Below are 21,404 nucleotides of genomic sequence, written 5' to 3' on the forward strand. Positions count from 1 at the left end.
TCGATAAATTCCGACGATCTCCACAACGGCGGCACCAAATCTCCCGATACTGGACTCGTTCTACTCGTCTTGATAGTAGCTTTCCAACGATACCAAGTGCGTCCGGATCGGAGAAGAACTGGGGGAGTTATGGCGAAAATACTGAGAAAGCGGCCCAGTAACACATCTGGGTGAGCCGTAACCTGGTCTGAAAAAATATCAAAAAATACAACGATGATAGGGGAGGTTCAATGAGCTTTGGGGGACTGGGGTACTGTGTGTCAGGCACTAGGTAACGTCTGTAGGCTGTGATATAGCGGTGTCAGGGTACTACCAGCTTTTCCGTCCTTCAGTGCTACTAACAACGGGTCCCCCCAGGCTCACCATGGACGAGTTCAACATGGAACTCGATGCCATGTTCCAAGACCCAAACCATGAAGCCACAGCCAGGCAGAAGCTGGCCACCCTGTGACAAGGCACTGATTCTGTGGACAAGGTCATCCAAGAGTTCGAGATCCTTGGCTAGGAGATGTAGGACTAGTAGACTGCTTCGAACAGGTGATCAACTCCTGGCTCTGAGTGTTACGGGGATGGGGGGGAATCCCCATTCCTTGATCCGTTCTTATAGTGGGATGATGAACATTGTATCTAGTCTGTACCATAACGGGATATGTAATCGATGAGTGGTCCCAGTCTTGCATGGGAGTGGATGATCGAATTCCCATCAATCGTGATTGGTGATGTAGTGAGCTATTAAGGAATTGATGGTAGGTAGTTGGAGACGTCATGATGGATGGGTCAGCCATGGGTACTTGGCGCTCCTCAATGGAGCGTACCATGTGCAAGGTTGCGACTCATGAGGTGGGTGAGAACTTTGTATAACTGCCATTGGGTACTTGGCGTTCACAGCATGAACATACTGGTAGTGGGTTGATATCATGAGTGTGCAATGAGGATTGACTAACGGGGCCTTCGGTGACTTGGCGTTCCCAAAGGGAACGTACCGTTGGCAGGGGAATATGATGACTGACAAAGGAGGGAACAGACGGTGGATGGGAGGCTACTTGGCGTTCACATAGCGAACGTGCCGGCATCATGGGAAAGTGGACCTCAGAGTATTCACGATCTCCAAGATCGTGATGTGATGTTGTCTGTCGAGCACTGGGGGGAGAGCAGAGTGATGAAGTCCTGTAGGGTACAGATTCCATAGGATGATACACAGGTTGAGAGTCTTTGACTTGCGACCTCGAGTTCTCATGGCAAGGACCGTTAGAGGACTCGACATAACCAGACTTATAAGACATGTTGTGAGTTGTACAGTCACACGGCTCAGTTGAGTCACAGGGTGGGTTGTTACAGAAGATGACACACAAGACAGTTGTAGAGAGTAGTTGTTAGTTAGTGGGAACCACCTTTGGTGGTTTCCGTACAAGACGCATGACTATCTACAAATGGTAAGGTCACGGGAAATCCTGCGAAACACAAGTAACCTTGGCCAGCACCAAAACCCCAATGGGGAAAGCTTTGCATGAGGGGGGGAAGGGGTAGAATGAGTAAGGAGGGTAGGGTATCGGGATAGAGGACGAAAGGGAGAAAGAGGGGGAGCGATAGAGAGGAGAAGTCTTTGACTATGTGATGGATATGGTTGTTGGAGACTCCGTATCCATAACACTGAGAAAGCATCTACCACCTCCACCCCATGCCAACAACCTGGGCTGAGTGGAAGCATGAGGCCACCCTCCTGGACAACCAGTGGCGACGCTTCCAGGCAACACAGCCCCGCTTGCCCCCAGCCAGGCCCCAACTCCCACCTGCGAGATCCCCACTCCCTACCACCTTCCTGCAAGCTCGCCCAGCCCCTGTGTCATGACTGACAAATCCTGGGGCTCCATCAGTGGTGAATCAATGCCAATAGGTGAATCTGCCAACCCGAAACCCGATCCAACCAGCCCTCAATCCAATGTCTGGCCCCCTGCCCTACCAAGTGAGACTTTGCCAACAATCAGACCCTAGACCCTGCCAGCATTCCGACTTCACTTCCAGTTCCCGAGCCTTTGGTGCTCCCGGCATCCAGTCCCTCTGGTTCCTCCTAGGCCTATAGCACAACTCAGTCTCACATCCCTGCCTCCACATCCTCTGCATATTTTGCATCTTCCATATTCCATGCATCTTCCACATCTGGACCTCTGCCCACCTCTGCACCCTCTGCACCCCTGCCACTCCTGGTTGACCTCCACACCCTGTAGTCAGGTCAACACTCCCATCCATACCTTCACTGGCCATCATGCTGTCCTCATTTGTGACAGCACTGATGGACCACCCTCTGTTGCGGACTTATCAGTGCCGCACTGATTCCCGCATCCCATTTCGCGGACTTGTGTCAGTGCCGCATGCTGACCCTGCTTTTCCTTTGGCCTTTTGCCACTCGGCAGCATTCATTCATTCCTTGCCGAGTACCTATTATGTTCACCCATTTCATTCACTTAACTTGCCAATATTGGCACTTGATCCATGTGCTATTGCACTTTCCTATTCATTCATTTAATCTGTCAATATTGGTACTTGATCTGCTTTGACTTTATTCATTCCTTGCCTCCCATTTCCCAGGTTCTCATCCTTGGTTTAGTTTGATAAGTCCCCGCTCATTTCCGCTTATTTCCGCACTGGACCAACCGGTCCCTCTTTTGATTTCTGTTACCTACTTATACCTTGTAAATACTTTTGGGGACCTCAGTCTGAAATCAACTAGAGTACCCCCCCTGTCTGGTCTGAGCCTCTCCTTCTGCAAAGGGGGCTTCCCCCCTTCTGAGTCCGTGCTTGCAGAGTCTGTGCTCCTCCTACAGGTCTGCTCCACCTGCAAGTCTTGTTTGAAGTCCGCTGTAAGTGTCAGTCTGTAAATACGGGATCTCCCCCAAACGTCAAGCTCAGGGCACAGCGCTCCACCTGAGTTGCTGAGGCTGTGATCCCACTCTGCTAACCTTGAACAGCGCTTCCGGACGTGCCGCACATTTCCGCCCGCATATCTGCGCATGTGCGCTCCAACAGACCTCTGCCACAATCTCCAACCCCAACTCAGACAGAAACCCAATCCGTCTTCAGTCCATCTTCCAACAGTCTGCCTGACTCTGACAATAATCCCAACTCTGACAATATTTCGACTCTGACAATATTCCAGACTCTGACACCCCACACCACTGTGCCCCCCACCTGCTGCTGCACCACTGCCTCCCGCAGCCCACCCTGTGGCAGGGGGAGGGCCGCAACCTATGGACCTCAATTGCTCGAGGACTGACCAAAGACAAAACGGGCTTTGCTACAATTGCAATGCACCGGGGCACATCGTGTGAGACTGCCTGCAACCGAAAATCTGCCAAGCCAGATGGATGCACCTGGAGGACCTCAGGGCACTCATGGAGGGGCTGAGAAGGCAGCTAGTGGATGAGCCGGAGACGGATAGAGGGGAAGGGCAGGAGGTAGAAGCCCAAGAGGATTTTCAGGAAGGCGACTGGTGAGGGACATGTCCTGGTGTCAGGGTCCATCCCTCATCCAGAGGGGACATAGCGATGAGGCCCAGGAGTGGCACTGGAGAGTCTTCTCCAGCCACTAATTCCTCAAAGTCGCTGAGGGGGCTTGCCCTGGGCTTCACAGGGAATGAGTTGAGAGGAAGGGTAACCTTCTCAACCCCCTGTGAGGCCGCTACAAAAGGAGCCTGAGAACTGTGCAGTTGTCAGGTCTTTCCTGAGTTTCCATGTTAGGTACCGTGGGAAGATTCTGGGCAAGCTGCTCACCCAGAACGTTCCCACGGTTGTGGCTGTGCTGGTTTCTGGGTGAGTCACTTGCCCAGAACGTTCCCATGGGTTCGCGTACCTGTACTATTGTGGAACAGTGGAGGAAAAATGGGGAAAAATGGGGGAAGGGTGGTTAAGAGGGGGGAAGGGGTGTCTGAGGGTGTGTGGGGTCGAGGGCTGTGCCCTGACACCTGGCCGCCTGCAGGTGATAGTACCAACTCATGTAGATACCATGAGGCGCCTAAGTCAGCACCAACATCTAAATTCCACTGAGTCATCGCCAAGAAAAAGAGGAAAACCATGTCCTTGAGCAGAGAGATACCAAGTGCAACACCAGAGGTAGCGGTCCCACCACCTGCCATCTATGTGCTGTCAAAGCAACCCCCCAGATCCCTCAACCTAGCCGTAAAGCTGACTACCTTGACCTCCCTCGCTACTGTCTCTGTATCAGGAGCCACTGGGAACTTCGTAAGCCCCGAGTTTGTCAGAAAGCATGGGCTCAAGACAACCCCACTCCCCCAACCCATTCCTGTCTGCAACGCCGATGGGACCCCAAACGAGAACAGGGCCATAACTGAGGAACTAGAGGCCCTCCTGATGTTCGGATGGCCCATGGAGCAGGCCCGCTTCGCTGTCGCGAACCTCTGATGGCAGTCCCTCATCATAGGACACTCGTGGTTGCTGCACCACAACCCAGAGGTAGACTGGATGTGGTGGGGGGTCAATGTGTCTCGCTGCCCATCCTCCTGTCAGTCGATGCGAGGACATGCTGACCAAGACCCCATAGTGGAACCAGGAGACGGGATTTACGCCGCTATCATCCCTCCGGGGTGGGGACACGAACTGAGAGTGACCACAATGCCATCTCAGTGGATGGCCCAGGAAGCCTGCGAACCAGAAGCAGAGCCCACACCGTTTGAGGTGCTAGTCCCAGAACAGTACCAGGACTTCCGGGATGTGTTCTTGAAGGAGGCCTTCGACCAGCTGCCCCCCACAGAAGCCCTGGGACCACACAATAGACCTGGTGCCAGATGCCAAACTCCTGAGAGGGAGGACCTTCCCTCTGTCATGACCAGAACAGAAGGAACTAGACAAGTTCCTGCACAAGAACCTGCAGAACGGGCACATATGGGCATCCAAATCCCCGATGGGAGCCCCAGTCTTCTTCGTCAAGAAGAAGGATGGATCGTTGCGCCTAGTCCAAGATTACCGGAAGGTCAATGAGATCACAGTCAAAAACTCGTACCCCCTCCCACTCATTTCAGATGTCCTCACATGCCTCTGAAACGCCAAGTACTTCTCGGTGCTAGATCTGTGGTGGGGATTTAACAACATCCACATCAAGGATGTGTCAGGGCACACCCCACCTGACCCCGCACTGCGCCGCCCTACTCTGCTCCCCCGCTATCACTCCCTGTTTCTTCTTTCCCCTTTCCTTCTTCTTTCTGTTTCCGTTCCATGGTCGACTTCCCCTTCTCTATGTATTACTACACACCTAACCCCGCTCCCCCGATCGCCGCTGTAGGCGGGCACAGCCGGTACTGCATAAACGAACCGAATATCGCGATTTCCCCATCCCTGCACATCCCCACTTTACGAAACACATCACACACGTCCTCATATACCATTCCTACTCTTCCGTGATTTTTTCCTATTTTTCCAGACACATTCCCAGTCCTCACAGACCAAATTCCCATGCCCACCCAGCAGCGCGGCCACACTCAGACTGGATTTCACTTATCTCAGCAACCACTGCACCGATTTGGACGATATTGGTACCGTTGGAAACGCGCCATTTAGGAGTATTAGGATCCGTGATTAGCGGGAGTTCATTGGCGATGGATAGAGTTGGGTATTTTTTGGCTGGAAATCATTTATTGCTTTATTGTTTTCTTGATTATTGTTTTCCCTTCTTTTTTCCGATATTGTTTGTTGCCCATATGATCCACCTAAGCACATGGGGCACATCGGATATTTTTTATCATTTTTATTTGATCATTTCTCATATATCCCTGTACATGAGGATGTATCTACTTTTCCCCTTGGATTAGAAACCACCGAGTTTGCCCCTCCCAAGCTAGTAGGGAGTAGTACGACATAGAAGATCAGTAAGAACACCTCTGGATCAGTCCTCATCTTAGTGTCACCCAGAGAGGTGGGGTGAGAGATTGATTGGAGTACACCACGCACCGTACCACACCGGACCATACCATATCACCATTACCCCTTTTCCCTGACCTGTTGGATACCAATCCAGTCCCCATCCTTTCCTGTTTTCCTAGTGGGTTAGATCCCTAGCCTGCTTACACCGCACCTGCCATGCGCATTCCCGCTCACAGAGCGGCACACCTCCGGGATCTCCCACGGAGATACCCAGGGGAGTGCAGCTGTGTGCGGGGATGACGTGGCTCCTCCCACGTGACCCCGACCGCATGTATATAATAGCACCTGGGGTGGGAACAGAAGAAGCAGCTGTCATATCCATACAATCCCGACCTCCACTCCGGGCTCCTGGAACTCCGAACTCCGACTTCCGGAGCCCTACTTCCCTTCCATCACTTTCTCCTTGCCGACTCCCAGGAGGTTATCCCACCTCCGGCTCGGACACCACCTTCGGTCCAACTCCGGAACATTCCGGGTCCAACCCCAACCTCGACACCTTCCAGACGAGTATGCAAAACCTATGCTCCCGACTCCGGACCTCCGCTCCGGAATCCTGTTTGCGTCTCCGTCTCCGGAACCTCCGGTCTTAGCTCCGACCTTGGACTTTGACCCCACCTCCGCTTATACCCATTGTATTGGTTAGCTCATTCCATTTAATTATGTTTGCCAATATTCCGGAGTTTAACTTCCGAGTTCGGACTTTCCGGACTTACGTCGGACCTTGCAACTATTGCATTGCTCCATTCAGTTCCGCTATTCTCCCTCATTCCTATTTGGGCTGCTGCTTCCTTTCTATTCAGTCAGCTAGCCATTCCCCACTCCCAACCTCCTTCCTTCCTCCTTGGGCCTTGGCCCTTCACTCCTCCTTTGGGAAACACCATTGAGTCAAACCCTTGACCCTTGGTGTTGTTCCTCTTTCCATCTCCCTTTGTCTCCTTTTGTCCTACCCTTGTTCCTTTTGATTCCGGACCCCTCCTTATATACAATGTACCTAGTAACTTGTAACCTCAGTCCGAAATCGACATGAATTCCCCCCAAGAGACTTTCCCTCTGCTAGATCCGAAATTAGGGACCCCTAGGACAACCAGCAATGGCACAGCACTCTGCCTGAGTCGCTGAGGCCGAGGTCCTTCCACACTAAGTCTCCGATTCCATTCCGGAGTCGTCTGAATCCGCCCATTCTAACAGCAGCCTTCTTCTCAACTTCCCACTTCAGACTAAGTGGTCGGGGATGCTCACCCCACAACGGGGCCGCCGCTACGCATAGCTGACATCTGCCCCATCGAGTCCCTCGTGCCAGGACCTTGCTGCTTTCGGAGCTGTCCCTGACAGGATGGCGATGAGTGGAAGGCAGCGTTTTCGACCAACCACAGGCTATTTGAGCCCACCATTATGTTTTTTCAGCCTGTGTAACTCCCCAGCGACTTTCCAAACAATGATGAACAACATCCTCTGAGACTTCATTGACTGGGAGGTCATCATCTGCTACATGGATGACATTTTGATCTTCACTGCCACCCTGGAGGAGCACTGAGGGTTGTCTGAGAAGTCCTGGAGACACTGCGGAAGCAGAGACTCTTCTTGAAGTCAGAGAAATGTAAGTTCAAGCAGAAATGGATCAAGTATCTCGGCCTCATCATCTCTGAGGGAAGCGTTGCGATGGATCCCGTGAAAGTCTGTGGAGTTCTCGACTGGCCAACCCCAACCAAGGTCAAAGAAGTACAGTCCTTCTTGGGGTTTGTCAACTTCTACCGCCGGTTTATCAAAGACTTTTCTGAGACTGCCCACCCCCTCCATGCACTGACTCACAAAACCAAGGCATGGGCCTGGGGACTAGACGAAGACTGTGCTTTCCATGCCCTCAAAGACACCGTCACCTCCGCCCCAGTCCTCACCTTCCCTGCCGATACAGGTCACTTCAAACTCGAGTGCAATGCTGTAGGAGTGCATAATGGGTGTGCTCAAATTCATGGAACCTTATGCAGCAAATACGTCAAAATTAGGCTCCTGCCCTTGTACATTATTAGGAAGAAAGAATGATAGAGGGGAGTAATAAGAAAGAAGAAAGAGGGTTTTCGTACGAACCGATTGAGCCTTTCCGCGAAGGAATTGGTTGAGATTTGGTTGTGAAATTCAACTGGAGATGTCCTCATGAGCAAAGTCCGTGCACTTGACTGCAACCATGAGAACAAGGTCAAAAGCTGACGGAAGAGGACGATCTTGGGGTCATTAAATTGCGAAAAATGCCCGAATACTCAGTGTTGAATTTCACCCTAATCGGTTCAGTGGTTGTGGAGATATTCTGATTATCAGGCATGATGGGAGTCACGGGACAATATGAACTATGTGGAAGCTCATGTGTGAGCTAGTCTCAGTGAAATTCCAGGAGAATATGGGCTAGTTAAATGATACAAATGCTAAAGAAGACATTGGAGGAGTCTTGGAATTGTGGCATATTATATGGCCCAAGTTTCCCTGTGCACAGATAATTAAGATATATATTCCATTTCTGAGAATTCTCGTTCTCAGTCAAATCTCCACCAGACTTCACAAAATCGGTATTGATAGAAAGCTATGGATGAGGAGAGTCGAGTGGGATAAAGGGATGGAGGTTTGATGCAGTGTTTGGAGTGGTATGAGGAAGTTTGTGTTTTTCTTTTCAATTTCCTTTGTTGTTTGGAATTTCGGACTCTTTTCACAGATTGTATGTTTGCTGTATGGGTATATGTACATAGCGATTGAAACAGATCAGAGATTTTCCCCCTCCCGCTACTTTTGAAGTCCGTGCACTTGGGTGCTGTGAGTGGCCACACAATTGGTAAAGGGCTATCGTGACCTTTAGGAAAATCCACCACGGAAAGAAGATAAGCAAGAGTTATCAGAGTTATATATATTTCCCTGAATTCCCCCCCCCTCCTGTTGATTATACGGACCTGTTCATACTGCAACACCCCTTTTAGCCCCCTTTCTCTTTGTTACGGGAATGGGTTCCGGGGAACCCAACCTGAACCGTTCAGCTCACTAATGGAGGTGGCTGCACAGCCATCGGAGGGAGAGCAGAATGGGATGAGTGTCTGGAAGTACAACCTGTGGGTTGGCCAACGGTAACTTGGCGCTCCTGGGAGCGTACTGGTAGCGAGTATGATGTGGGCTCCTTGAGGGAGCCACCTGGCTGTCTGCTAACGGGGACTTGGCGCTCCTGGGAGCGTGCCGGTAGTGGGTGTGCTGGGAGTGGTTGGCTAGCGGTGACTTGGTGCTCAATGGAGCGTACCGGTAGCATGGGATACGTACCGGTAGCGGGAGTTGTTGGGGAAAGTGGGCTGGTGGACCAGTGCACGGTAGTGGGTGACCGTGGGAAGTGGGACCCGCAGGTGCATGGCCAGGCATCCTGGAGCTGCCTGGACCATATCCCTCTCCTAAGGAGGTGGGATAGGTTACAGTTCCTGATAGGGAACTTCTGGTTGGATGGGGGTGACTGCTCAACCACCCGGTGGACTGGTGGGAGCAGGCAGCAGGAGGTTGGGCGTGGGAATGCCCTCCTCGTTGCGGTTTTGTCATGGAGAGGATGAATAGGGAAGTGGACATGGTTCCGAGGTTACAGGTTGAGTTTACAGTGGTGGCACAATGGTGAGGATGTTACAATTGCGGTACAAGGTTTGTGGGTTATGTATTCGATAATCAGAAAACATCTTTCAGCATCTGCCTTACATGTCATATGACTTTCAACTATCTAATATAAAAGTTATAAATGGTCAAAGGAAATCCCTTGAAACTCAACAAATCCCCCAGCCAGCACCAAAACCCAGTGGGAAAGCTTGGCATGGGGTTTGACAGTGAAGTAAGGTGGTGAATTCCCAACAATCTAATCATCTATAGTCGCGGACCATAAGAATCTATGTTACGGATACGGAGTCTCCAACGACCATATCCGTCGCATGGTCAAAGACTTCCCCTCTCTATCGCTCCTCCCCTCTTTCTCCTTTCCGTCCTCTATCCCGCTACCCTATCCTCCTTACCCGTTCTACCCCTTTCCCCCCCCTCGTGCAAAGCTTTCCCCATTGGGGTTTTGGTGCTGGCCGAGGTTGTTTGTGTTTCGCGGGATTTCCCGCGACCTTACCATTTGTAGATAGTCACGCGTCATGTACGGAAACCGCCGAAGGCGGTTCCCGCTAACTAACAACTGCACTACAACTGCTTCGTGTACCATCTTCTGTAACAACCCTCCCTGTGACTCAACTGAACTCGTGTGACTGTACAACTCTCAATATGTCTTATAAGTCTGGGTATATCGAGTCCTCTAACGGCCCTCGCCGCGAGAACTCGAGGTCGAGAGTCGAAGACTCTCGACATGTGTATCGTCCTATTGAATCTGTACCCTATGGTTCTTCATCACTACGCTCTCCCCCCAGTACTCAACATACGACATCCCATCACGATCATAGTGATCGCGAACTCTATGAGGCCCCCTCACCCGCGATGCCGGCATGTTCGCTACGCGAACGCCAAGTAGCCGCCCATCCGCCGTCTGTTACTTCCTTTGCCAGTCAACATGTGTCCCCGCCAACGGTACGTTCCCCTTGGGAACGCCAAGTCACCAAAGGCCCTAATGGTCAGTCCTCATTGCACGCCTATGATATCAACCCGCCACCGGTACGTTCGCACTGCGAACGCCAAGTACCCGATGGCAACTACACGAGGTTCTCGTCCATCCCGCAAGTCGTAACCTCGCACACGGTACGCTCCATTGAGGAGCGCCAAGTACCCGTGGCTGGCCCATCTGTCCTGGTATCTCCGACTACATATCATCAACCCCTTAATAGCTCACTACATCACCCATCACGATCGATGGGAATTCGATCGTCCACTCCCGGGCAAGACTCATCGATTACACTTCCAGTTATGGTACAAACTATACATGACCCTCGTCATCCCACTATAAGAACGGATCGAGGAATGGGGAATTTCCCCCATCCCCGTAACAATCTAGGTCCATTCTATAACACTCTTTCTTCCCTAGCTTTTGGGGAGTGAGTTGGAGTGCTACCTGTCAGAGACCAGACTCGAGACGAGGAAATGTCTCCATAATGGAGGGCTTCGGCCTCAGTGACTTCTGCCAAGAGCGCTGTGCCTAGTGACACGTCCGTGCCCTAACTTACTGACTGGCAATTAGAACCTAGGGGGGGTAACTCTAGTTGATTTTTCCACTGGGGCGTAACCTATGTACAAGTGGGATATATATATGGTTACAGCGGGGACGGGTCCACAATTGGCGGAACTGAACGGAGCGGAGCTAACGGGGTTTAACCATTAGCCGACTGAATATTACCGACGAGTCGGTTCGCAGGGTTAGTGGAAAGGCAGGCGATAACCCAGAAACGGAAAGGAGGGATAGGCCCGAAGGTGGGCTCTGCAGGGCAGGCGAGTGTATTGCCCAGTGGAGGCAGGGGTGCGCTAGCGGACGTCGGAGCTGTCCGGAAGTCTTCGGGGCTCCGTACTTAGGGAGGCGTAGGTAATAAATTGAAATGAGGGGGTGGTGACCATCGAGGGGTACCGAGAGGATTGCGGGATACAGAGGCTCTGAGGTTGGTGAGGGAGGAGCGGAGTTGGAACGGAGGGATCGGAGGGACCGGAAGTCGATGGCCGGGAATGGATATGACACTACCTTCCATTTTCTGGAGACAGCAGCCAATTCCCGCTTGCAACGCCTCTAACTTTTCGACTGGTGCAGTACTATCCCAGCTCCAGATGGATGGAGAGTTCCACCCCATAGCCTTCATGTCCAAGAGTTTCATGGACATAGAGCATAACTATGAGGTGTATGATAAGGTGATGCTCACAATAGTACACACCCTCGAGGAGTGGTGGCATTTCCTACAAGGAGCAGAGGAGAAGGTCGAGGTCTACACTGACCACTGCAACCTAGGATATTTCCACACCGCACAACGGCTGAACTGGCACCAAGCGCGGTGGTCACTCTTCCTCTCCCAATTCCACTTCACCCTCATCCACTGCCCAGGGAAACTCATGGGAAAGCCGGATGCACTCTCATGCCATGCTGACCACCCGAAAGGCAAGGATGACAATGATGGGCTAACCCTCCTCCAACCTGCTTGGTTTGAGGCCCATGCAGCAGAGATGGTCTTGGTAGAGGGTGAAGAGATGACTATTCTCAAGAGGATCAGTAGGGTGAAAGACCTGGATGAAAAGGTGGTGAAGGCGATGCGGGAACTGGGGGAGGGCATGCTGAGGTCGGATGAGTGGGAGAAGCAGGGAGAGCTGGTTCTGTACTGAGGGAAGCAAAAGACCCACAGCTCTGCCACGACCTGGTGCGACTACACCATGACGCATGGGCAATGGGGCACCCAGGGTGGTGGAAAACCCTGGAACTGTCTCCTGCAACTACTGGTGGCCATGGATGGTGGAGTATGTCAGGCGGTACATCCATGGATGCGACACCTGCAACCATGTCAAATCCTTCCCCTCCTGTAAAGTGGGGAAGCTCATTCCAAACAAGATCCCTGCCTGCTGCTGGCAAGTGATTTTGGTGGACATGATTGGAGAGCTCCCCAAGTCAAAAGGCTACAATGCCGTCCTGGTCATAGTGGATCGCCTATCCAAACACATCCATGTAATCCCAACAGTGATGACGGTGGACTCAGCAGGGATCGCACAGCTTTTCCTTGAACATGTCTGGAAGCACCATGGTCTCCCTGAGGAAATTCTCAGTGACAGAGGGAGCGCCTTTGTCTCACGATTCTCAAAAGAACTCATGGACCTCCTTGGTGTCAAGCTCACCCCTTCAATGCCCTACCACCCCCAGACAGATGGGCAGACGGAGAGAGTAAACCAAGAGGTAGAGGCCTGCCTCTGGGTATTTGTCAACCACTGCCAAGATGATTGGGTGGACTGGCTCCCGCTAGCGGAGTTCGCCTATAACAACCACGTCCACTCCTCCACTCGCCATACCCCTTTTGAGCTCGATACTGGCCAACACCCCAGGATGGGGACAGAGCCCACATGCACATCCAAGGTAGAAGCCGCTGATGCCTTCTCATTGAGGATGATGAAGATGCAGGAAGAGGCGAAGGTGGCGCTAGAGCACGCAGTGGATGAGATGGCCTGCTACTATGACCAAAACTGCAAGGCGGCCCCTATGTACCAAGAAGGCGACTGGGTCTGGCTCAGCACCCAGAATTACACAACTGATCGCCCAACCAAGAAGCTAGACCATAAATGGACTGGCCCCTTCACGATCGTTAAAGTTGTCTCCCCCACTGCCATCAAACTCTGGCTCACTGCCCGACAAAGAGTTGTGCCACCACTGTAAACTCAACCTGTAACCTCGGAACCATGTCCACTTCCCTATTCATCCTCTCCATGACAAAACCGCAACGAGGAGGGCATTCCCACACCCAACCTCCTGCTGCCTGCTCCCACCAGTCCACCGGGTGGTTGAGCAGTCACTCCCATCCAACCAGAAGTTCCCTATCAGGAACTGTAGCCTATCCCACCTCCTTAGGAGAGGGATATGGTCCAGGCAGCTCCAGGATGCCTGGCCATGCACCTGCGGGTCCCACTTCCCACGGTCACCCACTACCGTGCACTGGTCCACCAGCCCACTTTCCCCAACAACTCCCGCTACTGGTACGCTCCCGTGAGCACCAAGTCACCGATAGCCACCAACTGGGTGACTCCCTTTGGGAGTCCCAGTATCCCACGCTACCGGTACGCTCCATTGAGCACCAAGTCACCACTAGCCAACCACTCCCAGCACACCCACTACCGGCACGCTCCCAGGAGCGCCAAGTCCCCGCTAGCAGACAGCCAGGTGGCTCCCTCAAGGAGCCCACATCATACTCGCTACCGGTACGCTCCCAGGAGTGCCAAGTTACTGTTGGCCAACCCACAGGTTGTACTTCCAGACACTCATCCCATTCCACTCTCCCTCCGATGGCTGCGCAGCCACCTCCATTAGTGAGCTGAACGGTTCAGGTTGGGTTCCCTGGAACCCATTCCTGTAACAGTACTTCCTTTACCTTGGTTGGGGTGGGCCAGTCAAGGACTCCTCTGACCTTCATGGGGTCCATCGCGACACTTCCCTCAGAGATGACAAGTCTGAGGTACTCAATCTGCATCTGCTCAAACTTGCACTTCTCCAGCTTCAGGAAGAGCTTCCTCTTTCGCAACGTCTCCAGGACTTCTCAGATGACCCTCCGGTGCTCCTCTAAGGTTGTAGTGAAAATGAGGATGTCATCCATGTAACAGATGACAACCTCTCAGTTGATGGAATCCTGGAGGATGTCGTTCATCATGGTTTGGAAGGTCGCAAGTGAGTTGCATAGCCCAAAGAACATCACCATGGGCTCAAACAACCCCTGGTTGGTTGCAAATGTGGCCTTCCACTCGTCGCCATCCTTGATTCAGACATTGTTGAACCCCCAGCACAGGTCTAGTGCTGAGAAGTACTTGGCATTGCAGAGGCAGGTGAGGACATCAGAGATGAGTGGGAGCAGGTACGAGTTCTTTACTGTGATCTCGTTCAGTTTCTGGTAGTCCTGAACTAGGTGCAGTGACCCATCCTTCTTCTTGACAAAGAAGACTGGGGCCCCCATCAGGGACTTGGACAGTTGGATGTGTCTGTTCTGCAGGTTCTCTCACAGAAACTCATCCAGCTCCTTCTGCTCCGGCCATGAGAGGGGGAAGGTCTTTCCTCTGGGGAGCTTGGTGTCTGGCACTAGGTCAATGGCATGGTCCCAGGGTTTCTGGGGGGGCAGTTGATTGAAGGCCTCTTTCAAGAACACATCCCGGAAATCCTAGTACTGCTCTGGCACCAATGCCTTGAATGATGCAGGTTCCGCCTCCGGGTCGTGGGCTTCTTGGGCCATCCGCTGGGAGGGTGTAGTAGTCGCTCTTAGCTCATGTCCCCACTCTGGAGGGATGATTGCAGTGTAGATCCTGTCTCCAGGCTCTAGCATGGGGTCTTGGTCACCTTGTGCTCGTGGTGGCTGGCAGGAGGATGGGCAGTGGGACATGACGACCTTTTGCTGTACCCAGTCCACTTCCGGGTTGTGGTGCAGCAGCCACAAATGCCCTATGATGAGGGACTGTTGGCTGAGGTTTGCGACTGCAAAGCAGGCCCACTCTGTATGGTGTCCAAATGTCAGGAGGGCCTCTAATTCCTCAGTTATGGCCCCATTCTTGTTTGGGGTTCCATCAACGTTACAGATGGGGTTGGGTTGGGGGAGCGGGGTGGTCTCAAGCTTGTGCCTCCAGACAAACCCAGGGCTCATGAAGTTCCCAGTGGCTCCCGAGTCTAGGAGTGCTGATATGGACACAGAGGCAAGGGAGGTCAGGGAGGTCAGCCTTACAGCAAGGTTGAGGGATCTCAGGGACTGTTTGGAGAGGACATAGATAGCAGGTGGGGACACTGCTACCTCTGGGGTCGTCTCTGTGGTTTCCTCATCCTTGTGGGCCCAGGGTGTGCCTTTTCTCCTTTTCTTTGCAATGACTCAATGGAGCTTCGGTGCTGGTGGCAGCTCATGCACATCATGGCGTCTGCATGAGCTATCCCTTGTGGGCAGCTGGCGTGCACTCCCCACAGGCTGGGTCTCTGGGCACCCTCTTTGGTCTGGGCCTAGCCCTTTCCCTCTTGCTTCTGGTCCTTTCATCACTTGGCCCTTCAACCCCTTCATCAGTGTTTGAAGGTCTTCCGGGTGCAGGCATTGGGTCTGGCAGGTCTCAGGGTGCAGGTTCGTCTCTTGTGGGGCGGGTTATGGGGGTCATGGGTGGGGCTGGTGGAGGGGGCCTGGGTGAGGGCATGCATGGCTGCATCCTCTGGAAGCACTGCCACTGGCTGTCAAAGAGCATGGCTTCATGCTTCCATTTGGCCCAGGTGGTGGGAATAGGGCGGAGCTGGTAGATGCTCTCGTGGAGCCAGGAGTTGATTGCCCACTCGAAGCAGTCGACTAGCCCTACATCGCCTAGCTGCAAGGTGGGCCCTAGCATCTCAAACTCTTGGATGAGTTTGTCCATGGGGTCACTTCCCTGTCAGATGGTAGCCAGCCTCTGCCAGGCTGTAGCTGCCCGGTTTGGGTCTTGGAACATGGCATAAAGTTCTGCGTTGAACTCGTCCATGGTGGGTGTAGGGGAGCCCATCCTCAGTAGCGCCATGGTGCATTGCATCACCCATGCTCCTGCAGTCCCTCCCTTCATGTAGGAAAGCATGAAGAGGACTTGGGAGAGGGTGCTGGGGAACTTGGCTGTGCAGACGTAGAGATAGATCCCGCATTTGGCCTTGAAGTGGTTGAGGTCCTCACTGACTCCCAAGAAGGGGGTGGGGGTGACCTTGGGTGGTCTGGGCACGTGTGCAGGTGCGTGTGTGGGCTGGCCCTGGGCTTGGGCTATCACAATGGCCTGTAGTTCCTGGGACCAGGCCAGCAAGTTGTCATACTGTTCTTGCATCACCATGGCAGGGGAGGTGGGGGGAAATGGGGTTGAAACCTTCTTCTGCTGTCAGGGACCAACCCAGGGTTGAGAGCGTCTGGGTATATCACCTGGGGCTGAGGGCCCAGTAGGGTGTGATGCAGGCATGCATAACAACGGGCCCAAAGCAGACAAGGGTCCCTGGCCACTTAGGCTAAAGTGGGAAGTGTGTTATTATTATTAGCAGGGGGAGTGTAAGCTACTTGCCTAAAGTGGGAAGTGTGAGAAGAAGGTTGCTTCTCAGTTCCCACTTAGGCTGTGTTTATATACATGTGGTTAGGGCCATGTGGGAAGCACCATGTCATCTACACACACAGCCACATCCATCTGAGTACCTCCACAAGAGGTCCCAGGAGTGTCCAGTATGCGGGAGGTCATCCGGTGTGTCCAGGTCCGGGTTGCACTCCAGCCAGGTCAATGGTACATTGATACAAAGGAAGTTGTCCATGTGATAAGAAAAGAAGAAAGAGGAAAGAGAAGAGAAGAAAGAGAAGAGAAGAAAGAGAAGAGAAGAGAGAAGAGTAAAAAGGGAAAAGGGGGGAGGTCAGGAGGAGCGGATGGTGGGGCACCAGGTCAGGTGGGGCCAGGTCAGGTGGGTGTGCCCTGACAATATACCATCTCTGACCCACAGTAGGTTGTGCCCTGGACAGGGCTGGTTACACCTGAGACTGTGGACCATAGGGGAGGGTCATGGGGACCTGGGAGTCATCCCCTGACACGTTTGCATTTGCATCTCATTCTGCTGCCTTCTTTTGTTGGTAAGCATCCTTTTTGGCTTATGTAGTGGAGCACTTTGTCCGGATGTGGCCAGTTTTACCACACCTCCAACAGATTTGTTGGGCAAGCCAGACAGGGTCATTGCAGGACATGCTGAGGGAATGTTTTAGGGTTAGTCAAGGTAACAATATAGAGTACAACCAGATGCACATGTTCATGGCCTTTACCTTGCTTCTAAGGTCACTTGCATGGTCACAATTCGTGAGAATTCTGATGCTGATTTTGTGGGAATTCTGACATTTGATCACATGCCCCAATATAATTTCACACACAATAAATTCGGTCATTTCCGCTCTTGAACAATTGAATTTGGCCAACTCAAGAAAAACCAAAAGTAAAATCAGCACAAGGGGAGTCAATTTTTTGAATCCTGTACTTGATTTTAGGAATTGGCACATAATCTTCCAATTACCATGGAAGAAATTGCGGATGGCACAAGCGTCAATTCTCTTAGTTAGATTCATAGATGTAGCATATGTAGTGTCCGAAAATACAGCAGTTGTGCAGCCTGCCCCCTCCAACCCGGGGTTTGGCAATGGCTGAATCAGGAACCAAATGCCAAACCACATCATCTTGAGCTTGTGAGCCTAGCAGTGTTCATGTGATTGGAAAGCAAGGTCATGGCTGCGAAGCAGCCTTTCTAGTTCTATTTGATTTCTTGATTTTATCCTCATCAGATTGTTTGGCAGCAATTGAATCATCAAGCAATCTTTCTATGTGGTAGTATGTCCATATCTTTCCTTGATATTGCTTGATAATTTTCCTTGCCGGTTAAGGCAGAGATTTTGTCTCCGCTGAGAAATTCCATTAGCAACTGAAGTGAGAAGTTGAGCAAAGATCTCTTCCACCCCACAATTGCAATCTTGCACGCAGCCCTTCTAGTAATGAGGGGATTCCAGATATGGCCTGCTACTCAACGGCTTCGACTCGAGGTCGAGCAGAGGTAAGCCAGAAGCTTTTACGCACGTCTAACGCATTGAAATGAAAAGAATGCAAGCGTAAGAATTTACTCAGCCCTGGAGATTTCGCACCGCAATTCCGGGAGGTTCCGGTGACTCGTAGATTCCAACAGTTACGATCGCCGAACAGCGTCGTACGAAAATGTATATAGCGCGTAGCAAGTCTACGCAGTTGGGTTGGGTTGAGCATTTCCACCCCCCATTCTCAGATCACCTCACCAAATGGAATCGCCTTCCACGTTCAAACACCTCGCCGTAGGTGCCTTTTCCGGGATTGTACTCCAGGCTGCGTGCGTGGTCGATGACATTGATAATCGTCTTCGTGGATAATGACATCTTCGCTTTTCCATCTTCCGTTCCCCTCCATGCAATAGACTCCTCGGCGTAATCACCATTCAGACTTTTCTCTATTACAAAAGGTTTTCCGAGGACCATTTCTTTCAGAAGACCGTCATCGGATTCTTATGGTGGGTGCTGACCAATTACATTTGGATGGTGGTTGGGTAACTGCGTACTCCACTTTCAGGCTCATGCAGATGTTTCAAGTGTGAGCTAAAAGCCGTGTCAAATACATTTTTCAGTGACTTGCTGCTTCTCTAGGATAGCTTCGCTTTACGTGTTTACATGGATTGTCGAGCATTTTGGGAAGTTGACTATACGATGGTAGGCCCTCCCGTGGACCCACCGCACTGGGTCTAACTTTGTCCCCACGACAGGTTTGATACTTTCTACCAGTTATCTATGGTAGGATCATGATCCCACCCGGTCCGAGCCTAGTCAGTGCGCCGGAGGTTATGTACCTTTTCATAATTCGCTCCACTAGGTTATTTGCTCTGCCATCGTCCAATTTTTCTTCATCCTAAGACTCTATCGACGTACGTCCCCTCGGTGGTCTTTCTTCCAAGGATTCTGAATTGTGTCCAGTCAGTGGATCAACCTGGCTACCAACGTCAATTGTATGTCATCACCGTCCATCCTACAGACAACCCCCTTTTTACGGGATCCTTATTGACAGGTTTTCCTGACTCTGGGGCAGTTTGGTGAGCAGATCCGAGTGATTGTGTTTCTCGAGCGTCTGATTATCTCGACCTAGGGACCGGTGTTGGTGAGGTGCAAAATTGTGGGATTAAAACACTTCTGAGACTCTCTGCACCCCGCGCATACTGTATACAGCGCTCTTTGTTAAAGCGTAAGAGGGTTCTCCATCTAAAAAACCAGCCATTTTCTACTGATACGCTCTTGTCGTCTCTCCTGACAGAAATGCTACTCACAGTCCCGAAAACGTACTCTTTTCCAAAGGCCCACTCGCTATATCGTGGCTAACACTAGAGGTACGCGCTTCCCATTAGCCAGGATATTTCGCTCACATGAACACATGAACATTAATCCTTCAAAGGCAGTGGCTGATCTCGTGATTGCCTTCGCTATGTCATATTTCCTCCAGAAGCGTCGCACAGGATTTCGGCGGTAAGCGATTGATCTGACTCTTGTGGAATTAAATGCATAAATGGATTCCTGCCTAAAGGATGGACACAGTGTTACGGAAGTTAACAGCATATGCCATTAGCACTGGCCTGGTGACTGGGTATGATTTGTCTTGTTGTTACTGAACTAGGTTAAGTTCCCCAACTTAGCATTCTGGCGCTGGGTGTCATGTTTTCTGTATGTTTATTTTTTCTAACTTTTCTGATGTGTAATCCTAACAGCCTTTCTCGGGGCAGGTTGCATTTCACAGCCCCCAATTTATCCCCATGATTTTCATCTTTGTGAGTAAAACCTATGTTTCAATGCAGACGCTTGGCCTTAGTAATACTCCCTAGGTGCTTGGAGGCGTCTATACTACATCCCTCTTAGCAAAGTGCGTATACCGTCACGAAGCAATGCGCCATCAAAGTAATGTCTCGTGTATTGACTACATGCTTCTCCCCTCTCCTTCACGCCAGTTTACATTCGCGCTCGAAACTCTGGAGTGAACTTCGTTTCGAGGGAGACAACGGAATTTCAATACATTTGTCCCGTCTTCCTTCCAGGGTAAGAGTAACGCATCCGTAGCCGATTCCCCAATGACTTCTTCATCAGATACGCAATAATACAAGTGCTGTCACTCGGCACGTAGAAGGACACCATTCGGACGAAGGGACAGATCAAGCTCAATGAGCAGATTCATGTCTTTGGCGTCGCCAGCCAAAATTTAGGTCGGACGATCGAGCGATCTGAATCCAAATCTCGCAAGTGCAGCGAAACTCTGTGTGCCCGGCATCTTTATTGAAAACTGGTCATGGAAAGATATGACTAGTGCATGCACGAGCTAGCTGGAGCAATGTTCCATGTAATAGGTGATGGGCCTCACACGGGGAGCGACCTCGGCTGTTCGTATACAGAAATGTAACGCACAGAAACCAGGATATGGGCGTAGAGCCAGGCCGGGGGAACATCCCAATGCTACAATATAGCAAATCGGAGTGGGCATCGTAGGGTGGTCGTGTTTCGGTTATTATGCGATGCCAAGCAAGATCTTGGCCCGGATCCAAAGGAGAGACCTGGTCATAACTGGAGTGTGAAGTGTGGACAGGAAGGGAAAGAGAAAGCAAGGCGAAAAACAAATGTGCATGAAGTGCATAAGAGACAACAAGAGACCAAGAGCACCGTGAAAGCGAGGGTTCGTCCACACCAATGAAGGGGTTAGAAACCAGGGGCTCTTTTTGATACTTTTTTTTGGAGATCTAGCGCGTGATGACGAATGAGACGGAAATCGGACGCAACTGGTTGGCAAGCGTGCTGGAACCCTGCTGGGCCCGGAGAAAAGGCTCATGTGGCCGATAGCAAACAACTACAGTAGCCTTAAGAATGCTCCATTGGGTGGAGCACACTGGTCGTGGGTTATATGAAAACCGCCTAGCGAGGCAAGTCTGATGACCTGTTAGGCTTCGTTCGGGTCGGAGAAACAGGAAGAAACAGGCAAAAGAAACCTGTTTCTTCGTACCAAACGAAGCGACCCGTGAGAAAAGGTGAGTGGAAGAATGTTTGTTGCGGAAGAAACTGTACCCAGGATTCCGAGGGGGGAACTCAAAGATGGGTGGTTCTTCACCCCCGAGTTCTTGGCGGACGCCAGATTCTATGCTACGCCCGCGGGTCAAGCTCCAATGATTCTGTCAACATCGGGATCAGCTCCGCTACATAACATTCAAGCTCTCCCCAGCAGGCTGCCTCTGCTGTCTGCCTCGATCGATTCAACCTCCAAATAGTACGACATAGC

At 51.6% G+C, this 21,404-nt stretch overlaps 2 protein-coding genes across 2 annotated transcripts; both read left to right on the forward strand.

Annotated features, from left to right (window-relative positions):
• Positions 1-18,026: 18,026 nt before the first annotated feature.
• On the forward strand, positions 18,027-19,188 carry EI90DRAFT_3048876 (uncharacterized protein). Its single transcript, XM_039059648.1, has 8 exons — positions 18,027-18,132; positions 18,187-18,438; positions 18,523-18,615; positions 18,675-18,695; positions 18,749-18,811; positions 18,865-19,023; positions 19,073-19,104; positions 19,164-19,188. Exons 2-6 carry the CDS (start codon positions 18,371-18,373, stop codon positions 18,902-18,904), a joined length of 285 nt encoding a protein of 94 aa, XP_038918346.1. The 5' UTR covers positions 18,027-18,132; positions 18,187-18,370; the 3' UTR covers positions 18,905-19,023; positions 19,073-19,104; positions 19,164-19,188.
• EI90DRAFT_375586 (uncharacterized protein) lies at positions 18,819-20,312 on the forward strand. Its single transcript, XM_039067532.1, has 13 exons — positions 18,819-18,892; positions 18,972-19,023; positions 19,073-19,104; positions 19,164-19,188; positions 19,242-19,253; positions 19,322-19,337; positions 19,407-19,479; positions 19,545-19,615; positions 19,674-19,733; positions 19,783-19,810; positions 19,870-19,914; positions 19,969-20,006; positions 20,092-20,312. Exons 1-13 carry the CDS (start codon positions 18,890-18,892, stop codon positions 20,198-20,200), a joined length of 564 nt encoding a protein of 187 aa, XP_038918347.1. The 5' UTR covers positions 18,819-18,889; the 3' UTR covers positions 20,201-20,312.
• Positions 20,313-21,404: the final 1,092 nt, after the last annotated feature.

This window comes from Cantharellus anzutake (assembly GCF_015039405.1).
Source record: "Cantharellus anzutake strain C23 chromosome Unknown EI90scaffold_14, whole genome shotgun sequence".
Lineage (NCBI taxonomy): Eukaryota > Fungi > Basidiomycota > Agaricomycetes > Cantharellales > Hydnaceae > Cantharellus > Cantharellus anzutake.